The sequence below is a fragment of the Falco naumanni genome, chromosome 7 (assembly GCF_017639655.2).
Source record: "Falco naumanni isolate bFalNau1 chromosome 7, bFalNau1.pat, whole genome shotgun sequence".
Classification (NCBI taxonomy): domain Eukaryota; kingdom Metazoa; phylum Chordata; class Aves; order Falconiformes; family Falconidae; genus Falco; species Falco naumanni.
Window position 1 is genome coordinate 63,431,689 of NC_054060.1, and position 21,129 is coordinate 63,452,817.

Here is a 21,129-nt window from a genome sequence, read left to right on the forward strand (position 1 = left end):
GGGCGGGCGGGGGGTTTGTCCCTCCTCTGCCGCGTGGGCGCGGCCGCGAGGGTGGGATCACGTGCTGAGGCGGGGGGGTCGCGTGTCCCGCGAGCGGCGGCGGCGTGTCACGTGAGGCGGGCGCGATGGCGGCTCCCGCGGACGGTAAGGCGCCGGTAGGCCGCGCCGCTCCCGCTGCCGGTCCCGCTGCCGCCGGCGGGGCCTGGGCCGGGCCTCACACCCCGTCTCTGTTGCAGGCGCCGACCTGGAGGCCTCGCTGCTGAGCTTCGAGAAGCTGGACCGCGCCTCGCCGGACCTGTGGCCCGAGCAGCGTAAGCGTGGCGGGGCCGCGGCCGCTCTGACGGGGGCGGGGGGGGGAGGCAGCTGCGCAGGCTGGGCCCGCAGGGGCTGGGCCAGGCCGGGGCAGGGGCTGAGTGCTGCCACCCGAGGCCCTCACCCCCCTCACCGTTCGTTTTCTCTCCCCAGTGCCCGGCGTCGCCGAGTTCGCCGCCTCCTTCAAAAGCGTGAGTGAGCGCCGCTGGGCCCCAGCCTCCCCCTGCCCCGGGCGGCAGGGCTGCCCTCGCCTCTTGTGGGCTTTACGTCTCTGCTCTGTAAAACCTATCTCAGTTATAACGTCAGTATATGCTAGCATGATCCTTTCGGGTTTAGCGTGTCTCTTACATATATATGTATCTCATACCTGCTGCAACTTAATGTGGGAGTTACACCTTGGAAGAAATACATTTTAATCTGTAGGAAATTCCGCTTTTCATCCTGATTTTGGCTTGTGGGTGGGAGCATGTTGTTTTTAACTCAAAAAGTCCAGGGAAATCTAGAAAACAAGTCTAAACATAAGAACACCTCTACAGAGCACCAGTAACTCTCATATTTTTGCGGTCAGTGTAATGCTATTTGTAGTTTTCAATATGAGATCACACTTCTTTATCTAATTCTAAAAATACACTTGTCTCTGTATGAACATTTGGTTTTTTCAAAACAGCCTATTACAAGTTCTCCTCCCAAGTGGATGGCTGAATTAGAAAATGATGATATCGATATGTTAAAGGGTGAGTATGGACATTGTGCGTGGGAAGTTTAGTTGCCAATGCAGATGGGAATTTAGTACTCTCTTAAGAGGTTTAAAACACTTCCTCTTTAAACGTCTTGAAGGTGGCCGTGCGGCCTCAGATCTTTAGCCCTCACATTTGCAGAATCTCCAGCTCAGGAGTCTCTTTGTCTTGCTAATTTTACACATTTTTCATTAATCCAGTTATCTCCAAGAGAATATTCAAATATCAGTGGCTGGTTGATTTTATGAGACAAGTACGCAAGAATTAGTTGAGGCAGTGTAACCTTACATATAGTTCAGTTACCTCACTTACCCCTCTCTTGACTGTCGTGGTTTAACCTGGCTGGCAACCAAGCACCACGCAGCTGCTCGCTTGGTCCCCCCCCACCCAGAGGGATGGGGAGGAGAATCGAAAAGGAATATAAAACTTGAGGGTTGAGATAAGAACAATTTAATAATTCAAACAGAATAAAAATGAAAGAACAATAATGACAGTAAAGGTTATAATGAAAGGGTGGGGGAAAAGGATAATAAATGATGTACAATACAACTGCTCATTTTGAGCATAAGTGCAGTGGGTGTCTCCTGTATTTTGAGAAGTGGCATGAATTTTTTGGTGGCCCTCAGCTGGTCAAACTTGGTGAGCAGCTAGACATATTGATTGACTTGTTTAGAGACTCTCTATGCATGCCTGTTCACTCATACATCCAAGATCACTAATTGAATGTTAAGGCTGTACGATCAAGTTACAGGAGGGCTAGCTAACATGTATAATTGCTGCATGTTACAACAAGTAGTTTGCAGTAAACATCCTTGAGCATGCTCTGCCTCTCATGTGAATTCCAGATAAATTGTTACAAAGTGAAAGTGAGACAAATTGACTTGCTACAAGAAATGTGCTTAAACGCGCATTATTCATGTATAGCAAGTCCATTCCTTTGCATACTCTTTTGTTCACATAGCAATGTGAACTTACAAGAGGTTACAAAATATGGGGCAAGTTGCTCATTGCAGTGGTGGCGGATGACAGTATGGACCAGGTCTGTGGCTGTCTGTTTTAGTAGAGAACACTGGTCTTCTCTTGGTATGTTAAAATTGGGGGTGGCGTCAGTTTGAATTTCAAACATCAAAATAGATCTTGTCAGAAGTATGACTTGAAAGTGCTCTGTGAAGTAGTAAACAGGTAAGCAGTCACTAGAGGGCTGTAGACAGTGTTAAAATTGACACTTTTTCTTTCTTCTTAGAGTTGGGGAGCCTCACTACAGCTAATCTGATGGAAAAAGTTCGTGGTCTGCAGAATCTGGCTTATCAGTTGGGACTGGATGAATGTGAGTGCTGTACATAGATGTAACTGACTGCATTGCAAATCTTCACACTAAAGCGTGTGATCATAGTACATTTGTTGCTGGAAAAGTGTGTTGGTAGAATTGGCAAGTGTCTGACAGTCACAGTTAGTGACCTTCCAAAACCTGATGAGAGAGCAAGCTTACATCTCCAATTTACAGTTTACCTGCATGGGGGAAGCATCTTAGCAGAAATAGCGAGTGGTCATACGTCAGACTGGTGTTGCCTAATGGCACATAGACTTCTGTTCCTGGCTTAACGTTGCCTTAGATAAATCAGGTCACTTTGCTTAATTTCCCACTCAGACGCTAAATCTATTTCTCAGAATACTTGCGGCAGTACTTCAGCTGAACTTCATGCCCCTGCAGTGAAACTCTCACTTGTATATAGGATTGTCCTGTCACTTAGTGTTCATACTGTTTTCTGCTTATGTAGCTGTTATTTTTTCCATACTCAGTTGTGGCAGAAGGTGAGTGCTAAACTTGACCTTCATCCCACTTAAAAACAGCCAGTTTTTATCAGTTTTCTTTGAAGAAGGAGCTGCTTTAATCATGGGATTTAGGACTCACAGGTTGATGCAGCTTTGAGGATTTCAAGAGTATTCTGTTTCTTTTAAATGCTACGTGTACATACTGCTGTGTAACTTTTCCTGATTTTACTCTAGCATAGTTGCAGTTGCTCTTGGGCTGCACAAAGCACCAGAAGTTTTAAAACTTACAGGTCTTCCACCTTCTTTTCGGTGGATAAAGAAAAGCAGTAATAGACCTTTACAATCTTCCTGACTGTAAACCTAGGATATCCTAATGCTTTCTTTGTTAACAGATTGTTAAGCCTCTTTAATTTTACTAAGTTTAGCAAAGTAGAAGTTAAAAGTATAATAATGTAAAACTGTGTCAAATACAAAGATTGGCTGATGACTGGCTTTGTCAGTTAAGTTGTAGGCTTAAATGCCAGACAGCTTTGTCCTGCTAAGTGAGAGTTCGAGCAGAGCCCGAGTTACATTAAAGCTAACAAAATGGTCGTTTGCTTAGCAATATTTGTTGCCTACATTTCTGTTTATTTTTACTGAGAACAAATAAATAGGGAAAGAAGACAAAGTGAGCGAACAATGAAATAATCTGAGGTCCAACGGTTACAACCTTTAGTCTATAGTAACAGAAACCTTGAGTTTTCAAGCTTTATGAAAGCTCTCCATGTTTGTAACTTCTTGTTGCTGAAGTGCATTTTCCTTTAAGCAGTAATATATTGAATGCTTTGTCTGTCATAATATAAATTTATCTTAGGAAAATTTTCACAGAAAATTAGGTGCGGAGTTTGAACAGAGCTTCTGAGGACTGTTTTTCCTAATACGGTCTTTAAGTTCTTTTCTTTTACAGACTTAGGTAAGTGAGAGAACAAGAAGGAAAACCCAAAAGATCTGTTCATTAAAGTTAAGGGAAGCTGTGATTTTAGTCCAGAGGTATTGGATTTGATTATGTCTTTGTGTATAGAAATTTAATAAGTCCCCTTTTGACTCGGCTGTTAATTGAAGTCATGATTACGGCGCTGCTGCCCGTCCCCTTCAGGTGGCAGCATGAGGCTTCCCGCAGCAGCCTTGCTGCTTCATAATGAAACCATACCGGTTCAGTCATGCTCTGAAGTTCTTCCTGAGATTGTTTTTGGTGACATAGTTCCTGTTCTGAACGTGCACTGTCTTTTTTAACAGTATTTCCAAACGTTTCAATACGTTTCAAACTGTATTGAGAGTGAGAAACATTTCTGCCTCATTGTGTTAGCAACTTTTCCTTCCAGCTCTCCTCTTCTACATCGTGTCTCAAATCCTTTATATTTTCAAAGACTTCTGTTTTCATCTAGGTTACTGATGAAATGCTGTGCAGGACCAGAGTGATTCCTGGGCGCTCCATGGCAAAATGTATCTATCGAGTGACTTTGTAATTTTGGTGCGAGTCTGTTACTGAACCACGTCACAGCACACTTAATGTTAATTTTGCATTAGAATTCATTAGGCAAAGTGACGTGTGGGACTGGGTACCTTTTGAAAAGTTTTTTCATCAAAGTACTATTTCAACACTGCAGCTGAAATCTAAGCAATGGATTTGATATGATGTAGTTTGATAAATTAATATACTGAATTCAGGCCCTGTTCCTTAAATTCATGTGAACTGTCTTACTATTTTCTCTATATAAGCAGGCCCTTGACAAACTTGGAACAAATGTGTTGAATGCTCTGTCCATCTTTGCTGCTTTCATCTAGGAATGGTTGAATACTATTACCTGGATTCCACATTCTTATTGTATATAATTCCTGAAGTCCCTAACTTTTTGGCCATGGATTTTTCAGTTCCTGTTCAAGTTGCTTGCTTCTCACAGATTTATGTTCTTTACAACTGACTTCTCCCCTCTTTTTCCCATAGGGTTATCTTTACTTTCTATAACCCTGGCTATTTTGTTGAACATCCCATGGCTTCTGTGAATTAAATTAAATTGTTAACATATAACTTAGATTTTCTTTCCAGCTTGTTTGACACCTGGTTTGATTTACAGTTGTCCTCCACTTTTAAAAATAGCCAGTTTTAGGGTCGCTGCTATTTTACTGGTCTGCACTTTTGAGCATTATATTCCTGTGTGATTTAAATAATTGTATCTTAGCACAGAGTTTTGTGAAAGTGTTTCTTTATCAGGTGAAACTGGATAGACTTGCAGTGCTTGGATTGTAACAATAAGTTCAAAAAACAGTGAACTAGAAACTTCAGAGGTGACTTTTACTGCTAAAAGTCTGAGATTCCAGCCTGAATGACATTCACTGTGTAATGCTAACAGAGCTGGTATTTTATATGGGCATCTGAGGAGTCAGGCTTCTTACCCTCTGTTACGATTTTTGTGCAGTATAGCACATACCTGTTTAGACTGCAGTAGCATTATCTGGTAACACATCAGCCTGAGAATGTGGCATGATAATATCAAAGGAGGCCTTTGACAACTGAAGTGGTTAATGCCATTTTTGATAATGCCAGTTCCCTCCTCCCTGCCTGAGGGTTCAGTCACTTCTTTCTGAATAAGGTAACTGTCGAGCTGTCCAGGCATGTGTCCAATTCTTCTAGCTTCAGTAGTACCTAATACATTTAGTGTCTATTCAGACAAAATAAATTGCATATTTTTAGTGTTGTTTTATCTTTCCAGTTTAAGAAGGCTTCTGTTTGGTGGATATTTTGCAACTTTGTTATTTCTATTTTTTTTTTTTTAACTAAATGGATAATGCTTTTTAGAAAATATATTTCTGACTGGTGGCTGTATGGTCTCCTGTACTTCCACTTCCCTTTTACTAAGGTGCAGGCCATTAAACTGCCAATAAAAGATGGGGTAGATCACATAAATCAGCATTTCTTATTTGCACCTTTTAATTTGCTGATGACTTTGAACACCTTTGTTGTGGATCAGAAAGCATCTCCAAGGTGATCATGGGGACTCTCTTCTTCAGCTGTCATCCTAGCATGCTAGTAGGTGGGTTCTTGCTCACTCATGTCTGTTCCTTGCAGAATATTCTTCCGTTCCTTAGCACAGAATTCATCTCAAGGATAGCCTTCCCTGAATGAAGCAGGATTTTTGTAGCATGAGCCAATGATTTAATTTTTAATTTTTTATTTTTACTCTCCTCTTAAAGAATAGGCTATCTTAGATCTCCGGTTTGTGTATTTATTCTTTGCTACAGGGTGGTTCTGGAGTTCTCCAGCAGCTTCCATGCTCAGGACCTCATATCGATAATAATAACAATAATCATAGTAAAATCTTTTAAAAATAAATTGTTTTCAACATCTCTTCCGAGGTCTCAGCTTGTGTTTCCTTGCCTCCTTTTTAAGCTATGCAAAATTCTACCTTGCCCTCTTGCTTGTTACTGCTTTTCTCTTTGCTTTAGTGCTCTTGGAAGAGCTTCTATTTTCCTTCTGTTAAAGAGTTATTTTATTGGTTAAAATACATCAAAACCATGTTTAGTATTAAAATCCTTCCTTGTGTGGATTTTTTTGTCCCTGTTAATGTGGGTGGGTATTGTAAGGGTGGGAGAAGAGACGGGGCTCAATGAACACACCTACTTTTGGTTCATGTAGTTAGGGTGACTTTGGGAGGTATAGTATCACTGCTGAATGTGAGCTACAGCCAGTGAGTCTCATCTCTGCTGTTGGCAGAAGTCTAGAAAAAGAGAAGGTGTAGGCATATTGCCTTGTTACGGGCTCTTTCACTCCCCATGTCCCTCCAGCTTTGCCTGGAGCAGGGTAGTAAGCACTGCAGAATGAGAAGACCCCAGCTGATGTGGCAAGCAGGTGGGAGGTAGTTGTTACCTGGGAACCCAGTCACAGATCCTGACTCAATGTTTGTGGCCCACAAAGCAGCAAGTTTCAAAACAGTTTGTGTAAATAACTGCAAATCTAGATACCCAGCTCAGTTTTTCCACTTCTATGACCCATTCACAGCAACTGAGTCAAAGTTGACTTTAGGAGATTGTTAAACTCTTGGTTTCATGAGCTAACAGCTCTGGGAAGTGCATACGTTGCTAGTAAGCAAACTTAACTTGGTGTTAAGAGGTTTTTATTATTCTTGACTGCGGTTACTTTTAAAGATCTGCTGTGTCATCCCTTTGAGCATACATAGACAGAGAGGTGTATCTGAACTACAGAGAAAAATACATTTTCTTAAAAAAAAAACCAACTATTTTTTTTCCTAAACTTTGGAACAAACCTATGTGTAAAAGTAACAGATGGGTAGGATGGGGAAGCAGGTAAAGCACCATGTCACCGAAGGAATATGGTTGTCCAGGGACTTTCTAAAGGCCTTGCTGTCACCTCCCTGTGAATCTCTGTTATTATTCAGATAACACCTGCTATGACCTGCTATGCTGGTTCAGAAGTCCTAAAATGTGTGTGGGTGTGTTTATATCTGGTATCACAACCATACTTACAAACTCTCTGGCATCAGTGAGATTTTATCTGGCTGCTAAGTTATCACATTATAGCTTTGATGATATCACTAGTGCAAGACCTCCTGAAAAGCCTGGTCTTTTTAAGCACATATGTTTGTGGAGATGATGGGACTTTTGTGCAGTATCTGCCTTAAATGTTAGAAAATTTGGGATAACTGACCCCATATACGTGAATACCATTTGTAATTTCCTTGTCAGTGACTTCTGCTAGTCTGCTCTCTTATGTTAAAGTGAATTTTTATTTGGAGTTGAAGCTGTTTTGTGCTTTTCCTCCTGTAAAATTAGGATCGTAAGAATGGCTGTTATCCAGCGTCAAATCCTCACGCTCAAGAGCAACGCGACAGTTACTGAACATGCTCAACCAAGTCTCCCTATTTATAGCCTCCCATAGTTTTGTGTGCCCTGGCTTTCACTGGACTCTAGCCTTTGCTTCTGTTTTCTTTGTGATGCTGATTTGTTTTCCTTATGTTTTCAAGCAAATTAAATACTAAGGGTACAGTGAAAGAGCTATTTGATGCTAGCTATCAAGGGCCCAAGAATTAGACCTGGATGATCTGGGAGATGTCAGGTGAGCAGCAAAAAGTTGCCCATCTTTTAGCAGCACAGACTGATAAAGGAAAAGTCAGTCAGGGTTTAGTCCATCAGTGATAATTTTTGTTAATAGGAAGAATGAGTAAATGACTAGGAGTTTTTAGCCTGGAGAGAGACAACTGGTGCAGTATGTGAAAAAGATCTGTAAAACTGATTAATGCAGAGTGGCTCTTCTCTGTTTCTCGTAGTACGGGAGTCAGGACAGACATGGGGAGATACTTGCAGTGTGCATTAAATTCTGAACTCATCGCCACTGGAGGTTGTGGGCATGGAGTTTATCTCGCTTAATAAATGAGATAAATTATTGGAAGATAAATCCATCAAGAGTGTCCAACTACAGAAAAGTCACCAGTGGTTTGGAAATCTTGGAGATGCAGAAAACTGGGAAAGATTACGAGGCAGGTACAGCTGTGTGCTTCCCTGCTCTTGTGCTTTCCTATATGCGTTTGCCATCGGCATGTCAAAGTGGTGGACCTTTTGTTTGACAGTGGCTTTTTTTTGTTTGTTTATTTATTTTAGTAATAGGCTATACTGCATGGTAGTTAAGCAAACTGCTACCAGAAATCACTGAGGTGTCCCTGTAATGGAGAGACCCTTCCAGAGACAGCAGGAGACAGATAGGTGCGTGAATGAGGAACAGCTACCTTGCTCCCAAGTTAAGCTGTCCTTGGTTGTGAATTGTAGTCCTCTGCAGCCTCAGCAGCCTCTGAAATTTCTGGAAAATCATAAAGGAGTCCTTCTGAACTCCAACCTATTTACAGATTGCCATTCTTTCTCAGATTGGTAGTCTTTGGTTTTTCATTTCTCTCTATGCTGTCTATCGTGATCTCTTGCCTGCAAGTTCAGCTTTTTGTAGGTTCGGAGGGGCAGAGCAGTTCATCTTTTTCCTTAAGCAGGATTTAACTGTAGCATATTTTGAAAAACACATACTAGTTCTGCCTATGATCCTTGCAGGCTACTCTTGACATGGATAATTTCAAAGCTAGGCTATCTCTTCCCTACATGGTAGAATGTGAACTCACTCATTGGGTGGTTGGTTATTTTTAAATTTTTTGCCTTCCTTTTTTGATGCTGATTGTAGGCAGGTTATGTTTAAATCAGGGGCTCCATCTTTGGTGGACTGAACTTGTATTGCCTATTAAACTGAAAAACAGGGCCTGACAGTTACTAAACTTGAACTTTTGTGTAAGTTGTTGAATTGGAATCAAAGTAAGTAAAGGAGGGAGGACAATGTATCTATCCACTTACGGAAATGTCTCTCTTCTGTAGTGGATTGTCTTTTCTAGGGAGTGTCTACAGGTAGTGCCGACAGGCAGCCTTTAGGCTCCATGCAAAACACCTGGACTTCATACCCAAATAGGCTTGCATCAAAGATGTAATTGATCAGATAAAAATATATCCTGACTGTAACTGCTTTTTCTTTAGTCCTGAGTCAATCAGCAAATGCTTTTTAAGCTCAGAACCTTTACTTTATGTTTGTGAACATGCCCCTCCCGCCTCCCCCCCTTCCTGCAGTACGGTTGCCTAGTGCCTTTTCTGGTCTGTATATACACTTGTTTGTAACAAAATGTTTCAGATTCTTAAATTTGTAGGAAATCAACATATCAACAGGTGTGTGTAAGTAAAGAGTTGTTTAATATTCAGGGTGTCAGTGGGGTGTCTGTCTCAAGGTGTCTTCTGAAACCTCTTGGTCCATTTTAGTAAAAGTTGTATGTCCACCCCACAGTCTGGGAAGATGCTTGAAAAAGTGAACTGGATTGTTTTGTTTTGTGGCTTCTTGTTAGCCAAAATGGTGGTTTAGAATCTATGTAGAAGAGCAGACCCTTTCCTGAACATTAACTCTTTCCTTATTTCCTTGGTGAAATAGACTACCTAAAGTGTTGTGGTGGAGCTGGAGAACTGACTTTTAGAGAGGGAAGAAGAAAATAAGGTGAAAGAGGATCATGTAATGTGGATCCAGATCTAGATCCCACAGCAGTAAGGTCTCAGTGCCAGTTATTAGAAGGATATAGCAGTGTTCTTAACATCTTGACTGCTGACAAACGAGTAAGGAGGATGCTCACTTTGCCTTTTCTAAAAGCCGGCACCTCCAGAATTATAGTGCTTCTAGCACTAGTATATCTTTATTACTTTGAAACAAGAAGAAAGAAAATATGTTTCGGAGTCACCTACATTGTTCTAAATATGCTTGGCTTGGAAGAGAACATTGTATGCTGAGTCTAGTGCTCGTTATGTCCTTAAACTTAAAATACACGGTTTATTTACTCTTGCAGGATGAGCTGTCCTGCATAGGGGGAAGCAGATTGAGGTACGTGTACTTCAGTTATTTTTGCTCTGCTTAGAATTTTCTTTGTAGCAACTGGGTTTTTTTCTTGTTTCGTTTCTACATTCCCTGCCTTGCTGAATGAATCTTCATCGTGCTTCAGTTTTGCCTGAAAGCATATTTCTCCCTTATTTTGTTATTTAGTACTGTGTTTGGCAAGGACTTTATGCGCAACAGTATACTTCATGTGCTTCAAAGCTTGAAGGCAGAGTTTTATAGCTGGACAACAAAATTATGCTCTTTGGACACTGGATTTCTGTAATATGAAGTTAGCTTAAGGAGTTACTTAGCAGAGTTAGTAGACTTCTCCAAGAAAATGTGTCAAATTTTGGTTTGTTCATTTGTGGATTAGGAGATGATCACGGAGATTTTCAGGAACTACACAATCAGTTGAAATGGTTGTGTTTGTTTCCTTAGTAGGAAAAAATATGGAGGCTCTTTTCAGTTTTCATTCATAGTAATTCTTGGTCCTTATTTGATTGCTTCAGAGAGGTGAAAAGACCGTTTACGTTGTCTGTTCAGGTGTTTATATGGCCCTGTCACTGTGATGTCCAAGCTGCCATGATTCCTAGGTGAAACCTTGGCCTTTCTCCTGATTCTCTTTATACCCTCCTCCCACACTGTACATCTGCTTCTTCATTTTAATGCACAGCGCTATGGTAAGAGATACTCTGCATCTGCAGAGGGACGATGAAATCACCTTACCTTATCCTGCTCACTGGGTGGCTTATTTACAGGCAGGATTCTTCTGGGGCAGCTCCTGTTGGAAGAGCGAGACATCAGAATGCCGGCTTGAAATTGCCATTCATATGTGATCTGTGAATTGGCTAATTTTGACATGTAGGTAGTTAAGAAATGATTACAGTCAGAGGAGTCATGACCTCAACTTTTCATCATCTCCATTGGCTTGTGCCCTGGTTTGGAAGTGAAGAAGGTATAGGAAGTTTTAATTGTACCTGTGTGATTTATCCTCAGTCAGCTCTTTAATTTCTTCTGGCTGTCTGAGGTTTCCGACACGCTGTAAATTTCTCCAACTTTTTCATTATCTGCAATTTCTTTATGACTCATGAATCGGAGTGGAGAGAGAGTGTGGATTTACAGCAGAGATAAACATGTCCATAAAGTCTGTATCTGTGTCAGTAATTGTACTGCTGTCAGTGACTGTCCTGTTTTACAGGTCTCTCTTGGGAGAGGAACACGCTTTGCTACCAGTGTCAGAGAAGTGTTCACTTTGATTTGCATTAACTTGCCAGGAGATTAGGTTGTGATGGTGAGGGTAGAAATTGAGTCTGGACCTTGGCTGCTATTGTTTTTTTTAAAATAAGTGGGTGTGTGGTTGTGTTGCCCTCTCTGTGAAGGAAAAAAAAAAAAAGGAGGTCCAGACTGTGCTTAAATACAAAATCAAGGAGATGCAGTCTACTGATGATATCAAATGTGATACTACCCATATGCATAAATTGTGCATTCTTACCATAAAACAAATGCTGTATCTAGGTAACTGTCATATATGGAAAAAATACTGCATGGATCCTTAGGGTGTTTTCTGTCTGCTGGTGAAGTAGAATAAATATTTCTCTAAGCTTCAAGAAATTTCTGCATCTTCACCTTCTTCCCCCTCCCTTACTCTGAGGGGAAAGTGCTGTTGTGGATTTCGATGGCGAGTACTAATACAGCATCCTAGCCTCCAGGCACTGATGACTCTGCTTGCTGCAGGAGGTATATACTATTGGAGTTTGAGAAAGGGGGAAAAAACCTCTAAAACTCTCCTAAATGTGTCAAAAGTTCAAACTTCTGCAATTTCTCTTTGCTTTTATTTTCTGTTTGATGCCTGTTGTTGATATTTGTGTACGTGGAATCTCCTTTCTTTAGATGATATAGTTTGGGGGGTTGTTTGTGGTTTTTTTTTCCTGTGACTTACTAATTTTTTGTCACAGTAATAAGGTAATTGTTTTCTCACAGAATTATTTCCGTTATGTCAGGTATGCATTGAGACCACCAAATGCAGTTGATTGAATTTTTCTAAGTCTGCTGGACACCTTTTACAGAAGGGAGATTATCGTAAACAATGTAAACACCGTGATGGTATAGATAGCTTTTAAATGTGCATAGATGTATGAGTGTTAGAAATGCTAAGATGACATCTGCCATTGCATGGTTGTTAATTCTGGAGCCTGATGTTGGAAATAGCTTTTCAAATGTTAGGCAGCATCCATCTAGCTGGGGTAACGGAGTTTCCAAAGTTAAGTATAAGGTCCATGTGCTAAGTGGCCCAATAGCTGGCAGATTAACTGTGCCCTTAAAACTGCTGTTGATCTTAATGAGTGATGCTCAACACAACAGCCAAATAAAAGCTGAGTTACCATGAGATGCTTTTTACCTGATCTTTATTGAAAGGTCTGTCTTTTTTCCTTTTCTCTTATCTTCCTCCTCTCTTTTTCTATATCCCCATGCCTAGTTTGTGGATCCAATTTTGTTAAAACAAAGGTGACCTGAGTACTTCAACCAGGATGTATGACTTACTTTATTAAAATCAAACCAAACCAAACACACACACACACACCCCCACCAAAAAAAGAGAGAAACCCACGCAAAACATTTGTGTTATACCCTAGTATTCCTTTCATAAATATGTCTCTTCTGAAAGTCCTCTTTGACTCCTATACTTTGTTCAGTAGTAGGAAGAAATGCTGCAATAATTTGATCCTTTCTGGAAAAGAGGAGCTGAATTTATATTGATAAGAGTGAAGGCTGATATAGATCAGCTAAGAGAAAGGGAGCCTTTTCAGTGTCGGTGGAGAAGAAGAGGAATAGATCTGATTAATCTGGAGACTAACTGACCAAACTACTTTGAAGACTGAAATCATTCATCTGATCCATCACCGTTAGCTTTTGCAGGATTTTTGCTATGCTACTCAAAGCAGTAATTTGTGCTTTGTGAGGACATCTGGAATATTAGCACTGGTCAGTCAAGCAGTGTAACATGTGCAGCCACCAGGGTGGTTGTGCAGTCTCTGTTGGAAGTTTTCCAGACCTGACTGAATAAATAACTTGAGCAACGTGATCTGACCCCATAATCAACGCTGCTTTGAGTAGGAGACCTCCTGAGCTGTTGTAACTCAGATCATCCAGTGATTTGATGATTCTGTGGTCTAAGGTCATTTCTAGAAGTAAGTTCATTCAAAGCTTGCATTCCCCAACCTCAGCTGAACACAGCACCGAACAGCTGGTTCCGCTCATGGGCTTTAAGCAGGAGACCTCAGGTACAACTCCATGGTCTGCCTAAATGTGAGCTACCTGATGAGGAGCTAGAAACACAAGGATTCTTGTATTGCAGTGATGGCTTTCGTGTTTTTTGGGGTTGATGAATGGACTGACTTCTAAATACTTCCATCCACAGAGGTGATGAGTCTATGCAACTTGGGCTGGGGAACCTGTTTTTCTGTGTAGGGAGATGTAGTCCATTCAGCGTCATTCTTTAGGCAGAGGAAGAGAATAGTCCTCAACATACACAGAGGTTCTTGTGTGTCTTGGCTGAAATGAACAGTGAAACCACCATCATCTGTCTAGACAAGCAGGGGGTCAGTGGGGCTTGACGGAGGAGCTTTTAGCCATGAGAGTAAAGGAATGGGCTGTCACATTAAAGCATTTCTACCTGCCACATGCTTGGCACAGAAAGAAACATGACTACAAACAAAATGTTCTTACATTATACTGTCAGAAGCCTATTTTTTGCTACTCTCATTCTGACAGGATAACTTGTAGACTACTGTCAGTGGAGGAATTGAGGATGGGGAAAAGTTTGATCAAGCATAAGGTTATGTGCATTTTTCCATTACGGTTTAAAAACACAGAAATGCTAAACAAATCTCAGGAGATGCTCTGGTAGGGACTCTCAAACCTTTGCAACTGGTCTGTACTTAATATTTAACCTTCTTTCGCCATCTATACTAACCTTTATCCAATTAAAACTTTCTCACTTGTTCTGTGTTAATAGACTATTTCCTCTGTATTTACAAATATTGGAAAGATTATGTGTGTATCACCTCTGTCTGAAATGTTTTCCTGTAAATTTTGGCTTGTGGCAGGAGTGAAGAGAGCATTTTCTTCCACAGTGTGGGTAGCTGGACCTATTTGCAGAGCCGCAGCTGATTCTACTGACAATCGCACTAGATTATGGAGACCTTGGATCAGTTTCTGGCACTACCACTGTTCTGCTTGATTGGTTTATTTGCCTTCTCGTGTGTCCCTCCCTATTTCCCTAATTGTGTGGTGGAGTTCATGTTAACTTTCTTTTACAAGACATTGGAAAAAATCACAGATTTTTAAAAAACAGCATATAAAGCCTTTATCGTTAAGTATCCTATCCTGTATGCTGTTTGTTGTTGTCCCCTGCTTGCAGCTATTACATGCCACAGGAAGGCATCATTAGAATATTGTGTATGTCGTCAGTAGAAGTAAAATGAGAATGTGGTGATGAAACAAACAGATCTCAATATCAAGTGCTTTTCAGCCTGGGACCCAAGCAGGGTAACTAAAAAAAAGAAAAGCAAGGTTTGTCTCGGCTGTTTACAGACTTTATATATAAAAATATCTTTATTTGCAAGCAGTGTAAAGGTTAAAAATTACTAGTATGTATCCATACTAATACCAGGGATTATCTACCTGTTTGGTGGCATGTTTGCACTGCTAGCTCAGAGTCAGTGGAATTACTCAGTATGTAAGGATCAATGTCACTGTTTCATTCAGCAAGCGTTTGTGCTTTGAGAAAGGAAATACACTGTATTTGTCAAATAGACTGAATGTAGGTCGGTGGGTTATTGCTATATTCCTTTTCAGTTTTCTGTTTTGAAGCAGGTGATAATGCATACAAGGCTATATGAAAAACTCATCTGGTATTTTGTTGATTTGAGTGGTTTCAGTTGTTCTGAGCATGAAGTCTTCTGGAAGATCAGTAACGGACTTGCCACCTTACCTCTTGCATCCCCAATAAATGCAGCTCTGAACATCCCGGCTGTATAATGTTGCTAGACCAGGTCTGATAGTATCTGTCTCTTATTGCCTCATTAACTTGTGAGCATTAGAACAAGATAAAAATGCCCTAAAGCCTCTTATCTGATGATTGTTGTAACCTTCTGAGTGCCATTAGTTTAAGTTTGCAATCAAATGCTTCCCCTGAGTATAAGGAGCACTGATTAAACCTGAAGTGTCCCCAGAGGCTTTTACAGCTGTCATGGGGGCGGTGGCAGCCCCTCTCCAAAAGGAAGAGGGGGGCTGGAGGTCCCGGTGGGGCGGCCACTCTGCAGACCTCCACGTGGCTGCCCCAGCTGTTCCGCTTTGCCTAATGAATTGTTTTACAAGGAGAGGCTGGATATTGTCATCACAAGCTGCCTTCCCCAGGGACTGAAGCCAGCCTGATAATGACTAATGTTAGTGATAGTAATTGAAGTGTGATGGCTCTCCAGGGACCTGCACACGCGTAGAGCTGTCAGGCACTTGTGGCTGGTACAGTCCCATGAATACCTCAGAAATGCTTTTTAATTGCTTGACTTTCATAACTAGTTCCCATATATCTCCTGCAGAAATACACATTTTATGGGGGAAGGGAAAAAGCTGAGAACTCTGCTATGACCCTGGTTTACACATGTAGTTTACTGCCCTGATGTGTTTCTAATGAGGATGGCTGTGTGTTCTTGCTCCCCTCTGAGGGTCTTGGTGGGGGTCTGCTCAGTGTCTCTGCACAGGCACGTACAACTGATGTCACTTGCACATACCTTTTGTTTTATGTCTAAGCCCCGTCTTCTATAATAACGATCCTTGATGCATGGACATTGTACTTGATTGTAAAAGAAGGCAATAGCTTTATTTCAGAATATCAAAGATTTACTGGTATTAATAGCATGGAGGTAACGATAGCTATTTGCAGTTTGTTAGGCACTGAAAACTGGATGTAAGATAGAATAAAACTCTTATAAAAATGTAGCACATCCATGTGTCCCAACAGGACTGGAGTTTACGGCCATGGGCTTTTGGGGGTTTAGGACAGAGAAGTGACTGATCTATATAAAACAGTGATATTTTTTTTCTCTGAGAATTTTCTGCATTAAAATGGCATTGGTGAATATAGCGGTGAGCTTGATATAAAAATAGCTGGAACAGGGAACTGCACTCCTGACTTCAAGGATAGCATGTTGTGTAGGGGGAGTGTTTTTTGTTGGGTTTTGTTTTGGTTTGGCTTAAGTGCTGTGTTGGGATTGGCAGGTGAAACAACTAATTGAGTTAAATTAATGTTTTCGGCCAGTAATAGCATAGATCATAACATTATATCAATTCAGGAAGCAGCTTTTAACAGGACCATGAGAACTGCCATACTCAGACCAGTACTCTTGTAGTATGTTGCCCCCGACAGCGGACTTTGCCAGGGTGAGAGGTACTTGCTGTCCTGCACAACTGCAGAGGAGCAGGCAAAGGGAGGTTTCTTGCCAACCCTCCCCAACTGCAGCTGGTGTATTCCCAGAAACCTGAAGCTTCTATAGCTCTGTCTATTGAAAATATACCTATTTCTACATTTCTGTGTAATACTTTTCAGGATCTTGTTAAATTTAACAATATAATGTCATATGTTTTTTAATTAAAGAGCTACTAACTTGAGTGCATGGAAGCTTGCATTTCCTCCCCAGCTATATCTATTAGTCTAATAATGTAAGACACTGTCTCCTTGCAATGTTGCTTTGCCTTTATTTCCTCTTACAGATTTCTTTAGGTCAATTTCATTGTTGCTCTGGGGTTGATGTTTTTTTTTAATTATTATTTCTTTTTCATTAAACAAATCTAACTTTAATGGCTATAAAAGGGCTTCTCATGTATTAATTGGACCTGGTGTGATACTGTACTGGACTGAGAGCTCTTGTGGCTTACTTTGCTGCTTATAAGGCTGGTCTTTTCTAAGAGTCTATAGAGTAAAAATAACAGGTCTCCTCTGGCTTAGTGCTGGCTTGGACAGAGTAAGGGTGAAATTCATGTTGCTACTGCTTGAGGAAGCTGTGAGGGGGAAATGGATTTATTCACAGAGCTGAGTGACCAACACAGGGAGCTTGGAAAAGAGATAGGAAAGAGGAGACCTTGCCAAATGGAAAACATTTTGTTCATCCTAGTTGTTAAGGGTGCTTGGAAGTATATATTTACCAGATACGTAGCAATTGCGTAATACTGTGAGATAAAAGGATAGACTGGCTGAAGGTAGGGTTTTTGATACTGGGTTGATCATGAGACTATGGAACAGGTAAGAGATAGGGAACAGAGGTCAGATGGTAGGACAGAAATGTGCAGGGAGGGAAAGGGAACAAACCTCATTTTTTGATACTAAGTCTAATTTTTGTTTCAGCTCTGTATTTAGATGACTCAGTTCAGGCCCCTCTCAAGTCAACATAAAATATCTTAGTAAGTTCAGGATAAGTTAAAATGGATCATACTAATTAGTTCCAGCCACTTTATAGATCTGAGTGTTGAAAACAGTGTTTTGTTGCTCTTATTCATATGTTACTCTGTAAATATAAGTCTATTTGGTTTCAGGCCTAAGGGCAATCTTCTGAGAAGACTAGAATTTAAAGAGATCAGTTATTTCCAACGCTTTCAGAGCATCCTAAAAGGCCACTCTAGGAAATGGAGCCAGTAAATGAGACCTAGCCTGAGCTGTGGGAAAGAACTACAGTTTAGAAAGTCACAAGAAAAATTTTGATCATGTGGCTAGGAGGCTGCTTTGAATCAATTTCTGGCCTGAATTCCCTCGTTTAAAAACTGTCTTTTTTAGAAAAAAAAAAAATAATCCTGCCTCACTAAACCAAATCAATAGTGATGGAGAATTTACTGCATACCTATTGCTTACTTCACTATTAAAAATCCTAATTGTGAATTGTTAATCCTAATGTGAATTTGGCCAGGTGCTGAGACATTTTGGATCGTCTCCATCTGTACAGGAGCGTTTTGCTGTGGTTTTTGAGTTCTAGCTGGAGATCAAAAAAGGGTGCTTAATGCCGTTGCCAGCAGAGTAAACATACTACCTCTTCTCATCATATTCATTGCAAGTTTGTTCTTCACCTCCCCCCTCTAGTGAAGTGCTGGCTCTTAGAAATTTATTTTGGTAATAAAACATTACTTTATACTTGCCCATGAAAGCATGTTTGAAGGCTGTTTGTGGGTTCTTTAAAGTGTCCAAGAGATTGTTGTTCCCTGAGCACGCTGCAAACTGGTATCATAATTAAGCCTGATGAATTAACATACAGAAAGTTAAGCTCATAACTTTCAGTGGTTAACTTAAGCTCTTAAAATGTGGAACCAAACCTGTGGTTGGCATGCTGTAATTCAGTTGTCAGTCCCAAAATGTTATGTATTGATGGGTTTTGGTTCTGAGAAAATGGGTGGGTTTATTCTTTCAGAAATTTTATTCTTGCAGAAATTTTTGATCACAATGAGGAGAGAATAAAGTTGTGCTTACTGCTTCTCACAGTTGTAAGTCTTGACAGTAGAGCTAAAGGATATAGTTCAGTTATTTTCCTGTGATTTATGTTACAACTCTTTACTGTAATTGGGGAGAGGGGAATAGGAAACTCCGTGCTGCATAAGTAGAGATTGTCAGTTCATAATTTAATTTTAAGGAGGTATTTTTACTGATGAGTTGCTACAGTGCAGGCGCAGGAGTGGTGGCAACTGAGAAGTGTCTAATAACCAGTTAAACAGATTTTGCTTGGGTTCTGTTTTGAGCACTTGTAGTGAAAGCTGGTGAAGCTTATTGTGGTAAAGTTCAGCAGAATTTATCTTCTGTGTCGAAATTATTTTACACTGATAGAGCATTTCCTTATGGAGAGCTTTCTGTGCTAGGAGACATATATCCAAATAGCGTTTAAACTGCACAAAGTGCCAATTATTTTGGTGTGAGTATACACTGTCATGTAAAATCTGGCTTTCCAGATATTTGGTGATTTTGCAAAGATCTATTTCATAACTAGTACAAGTCTGTCTTTTAAGTCCTTGCACAATGCCTCTGAAACCTATCGTTACATTTTAGTTTTTTAGGTTCAGTGGCAATTCAACAGACATTAGTCCGAAATTGTGACTGTAGGGTTTAATCTCTGTTCTTCTGAACCTGGTAAAATCAGGTTTGATCTGATAGCTGGAGGGGAATCTGTGAAGAGCCCAAGTGTTGCAATAAAGTGGTGTTGGTGCCCTTCTCCCGGTGGGCTGCTGAACTGTTATCCTGTGGTAGCTCTAGAGGGCTCTCTGCAGTTGGAAATGTTACGTTTCCAATGAATTGCATGACAAAGGTCTTAACAACCTGTTGGTAGTTAAAGAACTCGTAATACTTTTTTTTGGCAAATACTATCCTATTGTCATCAGCAAAATACAGCAAATGCAATTAGTGTCTAATTTTCTCCAGTGTCAATTAGAGATTCTCATTTTTTTTTTCTGAATTGTGTTCTGATCTGGGTGTAAATGATTGTCACTTAAGTTACAGCATTTAAGTAGCGTAGGAAATTATTTTTGTGTGTGTGGTTTGTGAAGTTCGTTGTGTAAGTCACTAGAAGTGTGATGTTATCAGCGCTGCGTGTATGTGCAAGAAAGACAGGAAATAATTATCCCAGCCTTTATTGTAGCCATGCAGTTGGTTACTGTAGTAGAAGTATGTGGGCATTGTTGCAGGAGCATTAGAAATAAATGTGTAGGATGGATGACTAGATGAAATGTATGGAAATGGAGAGGATGAAAGTATGAACAGTAATTTTCAGCAGAGTAATAGGCATTTGTCATCAAGTTGTATCAAGTGGCGTTTAGAAAGGAAAGAATACCTATATGATACTTCAGGGTTTTATTTCCAAACCCTTCCTTTGGGTGTTACACAGGAACACCAGTCTCAGTTCTGCCTTGGCGCATGTGCAATATCATGCTGAGTTCAACTGGGAATTCTGTATCAGACTTGGTTATATTAAAATGCCCTTTAAAATAGTTAGTTTGAAAGTGAGTCAAGTAGTTAAAAGATTGTAATGATGCGTTCTCTGTTATAGTACTAAATTCTATTCTTGTACTGTTTTGTAGTTTTGCTTTTCCAAATATGTGGTTTCGTACTGACAGTGCATTGCATGAGGGAAGCCGATGGCTTGGGAGGCTGATGGCTTGGGAAGCTAGCGGGTGACATGTGGGGAGTTGACATGTGGATATGAATGCAAGGCAGTTGAGTAGGTAAGCTCTTTCATTGGGTGTGTGTGCTGACATAAGCAGTGGTGTGTAATAATTTCAGTGCAAAACTCTGATGTCTTAAACAGAACCAGGGAAGGAACATCTACTGACATGAATGACAACAGTTTGCATCACCTGGAGCAATTGTCTTTGGTTTCAGAAAGCCAGTGCTGCATTGCTTTCACTTGGTTGTGTTTTGAAAGCTGCGAAGACTAGAAATAACTAGAAATACCACCTGTGAAGACTAGAAATAAGTGCAATGTGATTACAGTTTATATTCTCCAGTACTTTTGAGCAGCATGGGTTGGATGTCCATTACGGATGGTGCTGTAGTCTTCTGTATGGTAAGGAACTTATGTATTGAGGGAGTGAAAATAATGTTGAGTTTGGTGCTCAGTGTGCTCCCCAGTAAGGACATGCACGAGTGTCCTGGTCTGTGATGAGTTCTGTCTTGTGTACTCTGCAAAGCCCTCACTTGAAATCAGTTGTGAATTTACTGCTGAAGGGGGAAAAGGTGAGGTATGGCTAGATTGAGGAGGGGAACAGGTGGTTTTACTTTCATTGGTAGCATTTGCAGTTCCCTGAGCAATGAGGGTTGGAGAAACTGCCTGTTGAGAGCTACAT

At 40.7% G+C, this 21,129-nt stretch overlaps 1 protein-coding gene across 7 annotated transcripts in view; it reads left to right on the top strand.

Moving 5' to 3' along the window:
• The first annotated feature begins 19 nt into the window (after positions 1 to 19).
• The window catches only part of LIN52 (lin-52 DREAM MuvB core complex component), a 62,038-nt gene continuing 40,928 nt past the window's right edge, over positions 20 to 21,129 (top strand). For 3 of the 7 annotated variants that reach the window (XR_005828964.1, XM_040601536.1, XM_040601535.1), the window contains exons 1-5: positions 20 to 144; positions 237 to 311; positions 466 to 503; positions 980 to 1,046; positions 2,293 to 2,376. Coding sequence is in view for 6 of the 7 variants with exons in the window: in XM_040601536.1 (XP_040457470.1) it covers positions 126 to 144; positions 237 to 311; positions 466 to 503; positions 980 to 1,046; positions 2,293 to 2,376 (283 nt within the window). In the remaining variant the exon portion in view is untranslated. Of the gene's footprint in view, positions 145 to 236; positions 312 to 465; positions 504 to 979; positions 1,047 to 2,292; positions 2,377 to 4,246; positions 8,729 to 10,228; positions 10,264 to 21,129 lie in introns of those variants that run through there. The other 4 variants (XM_040601541.1, XM_040601539.1, XM_040601540.1 and 1 more) reach the window with 4 other exon arrangements.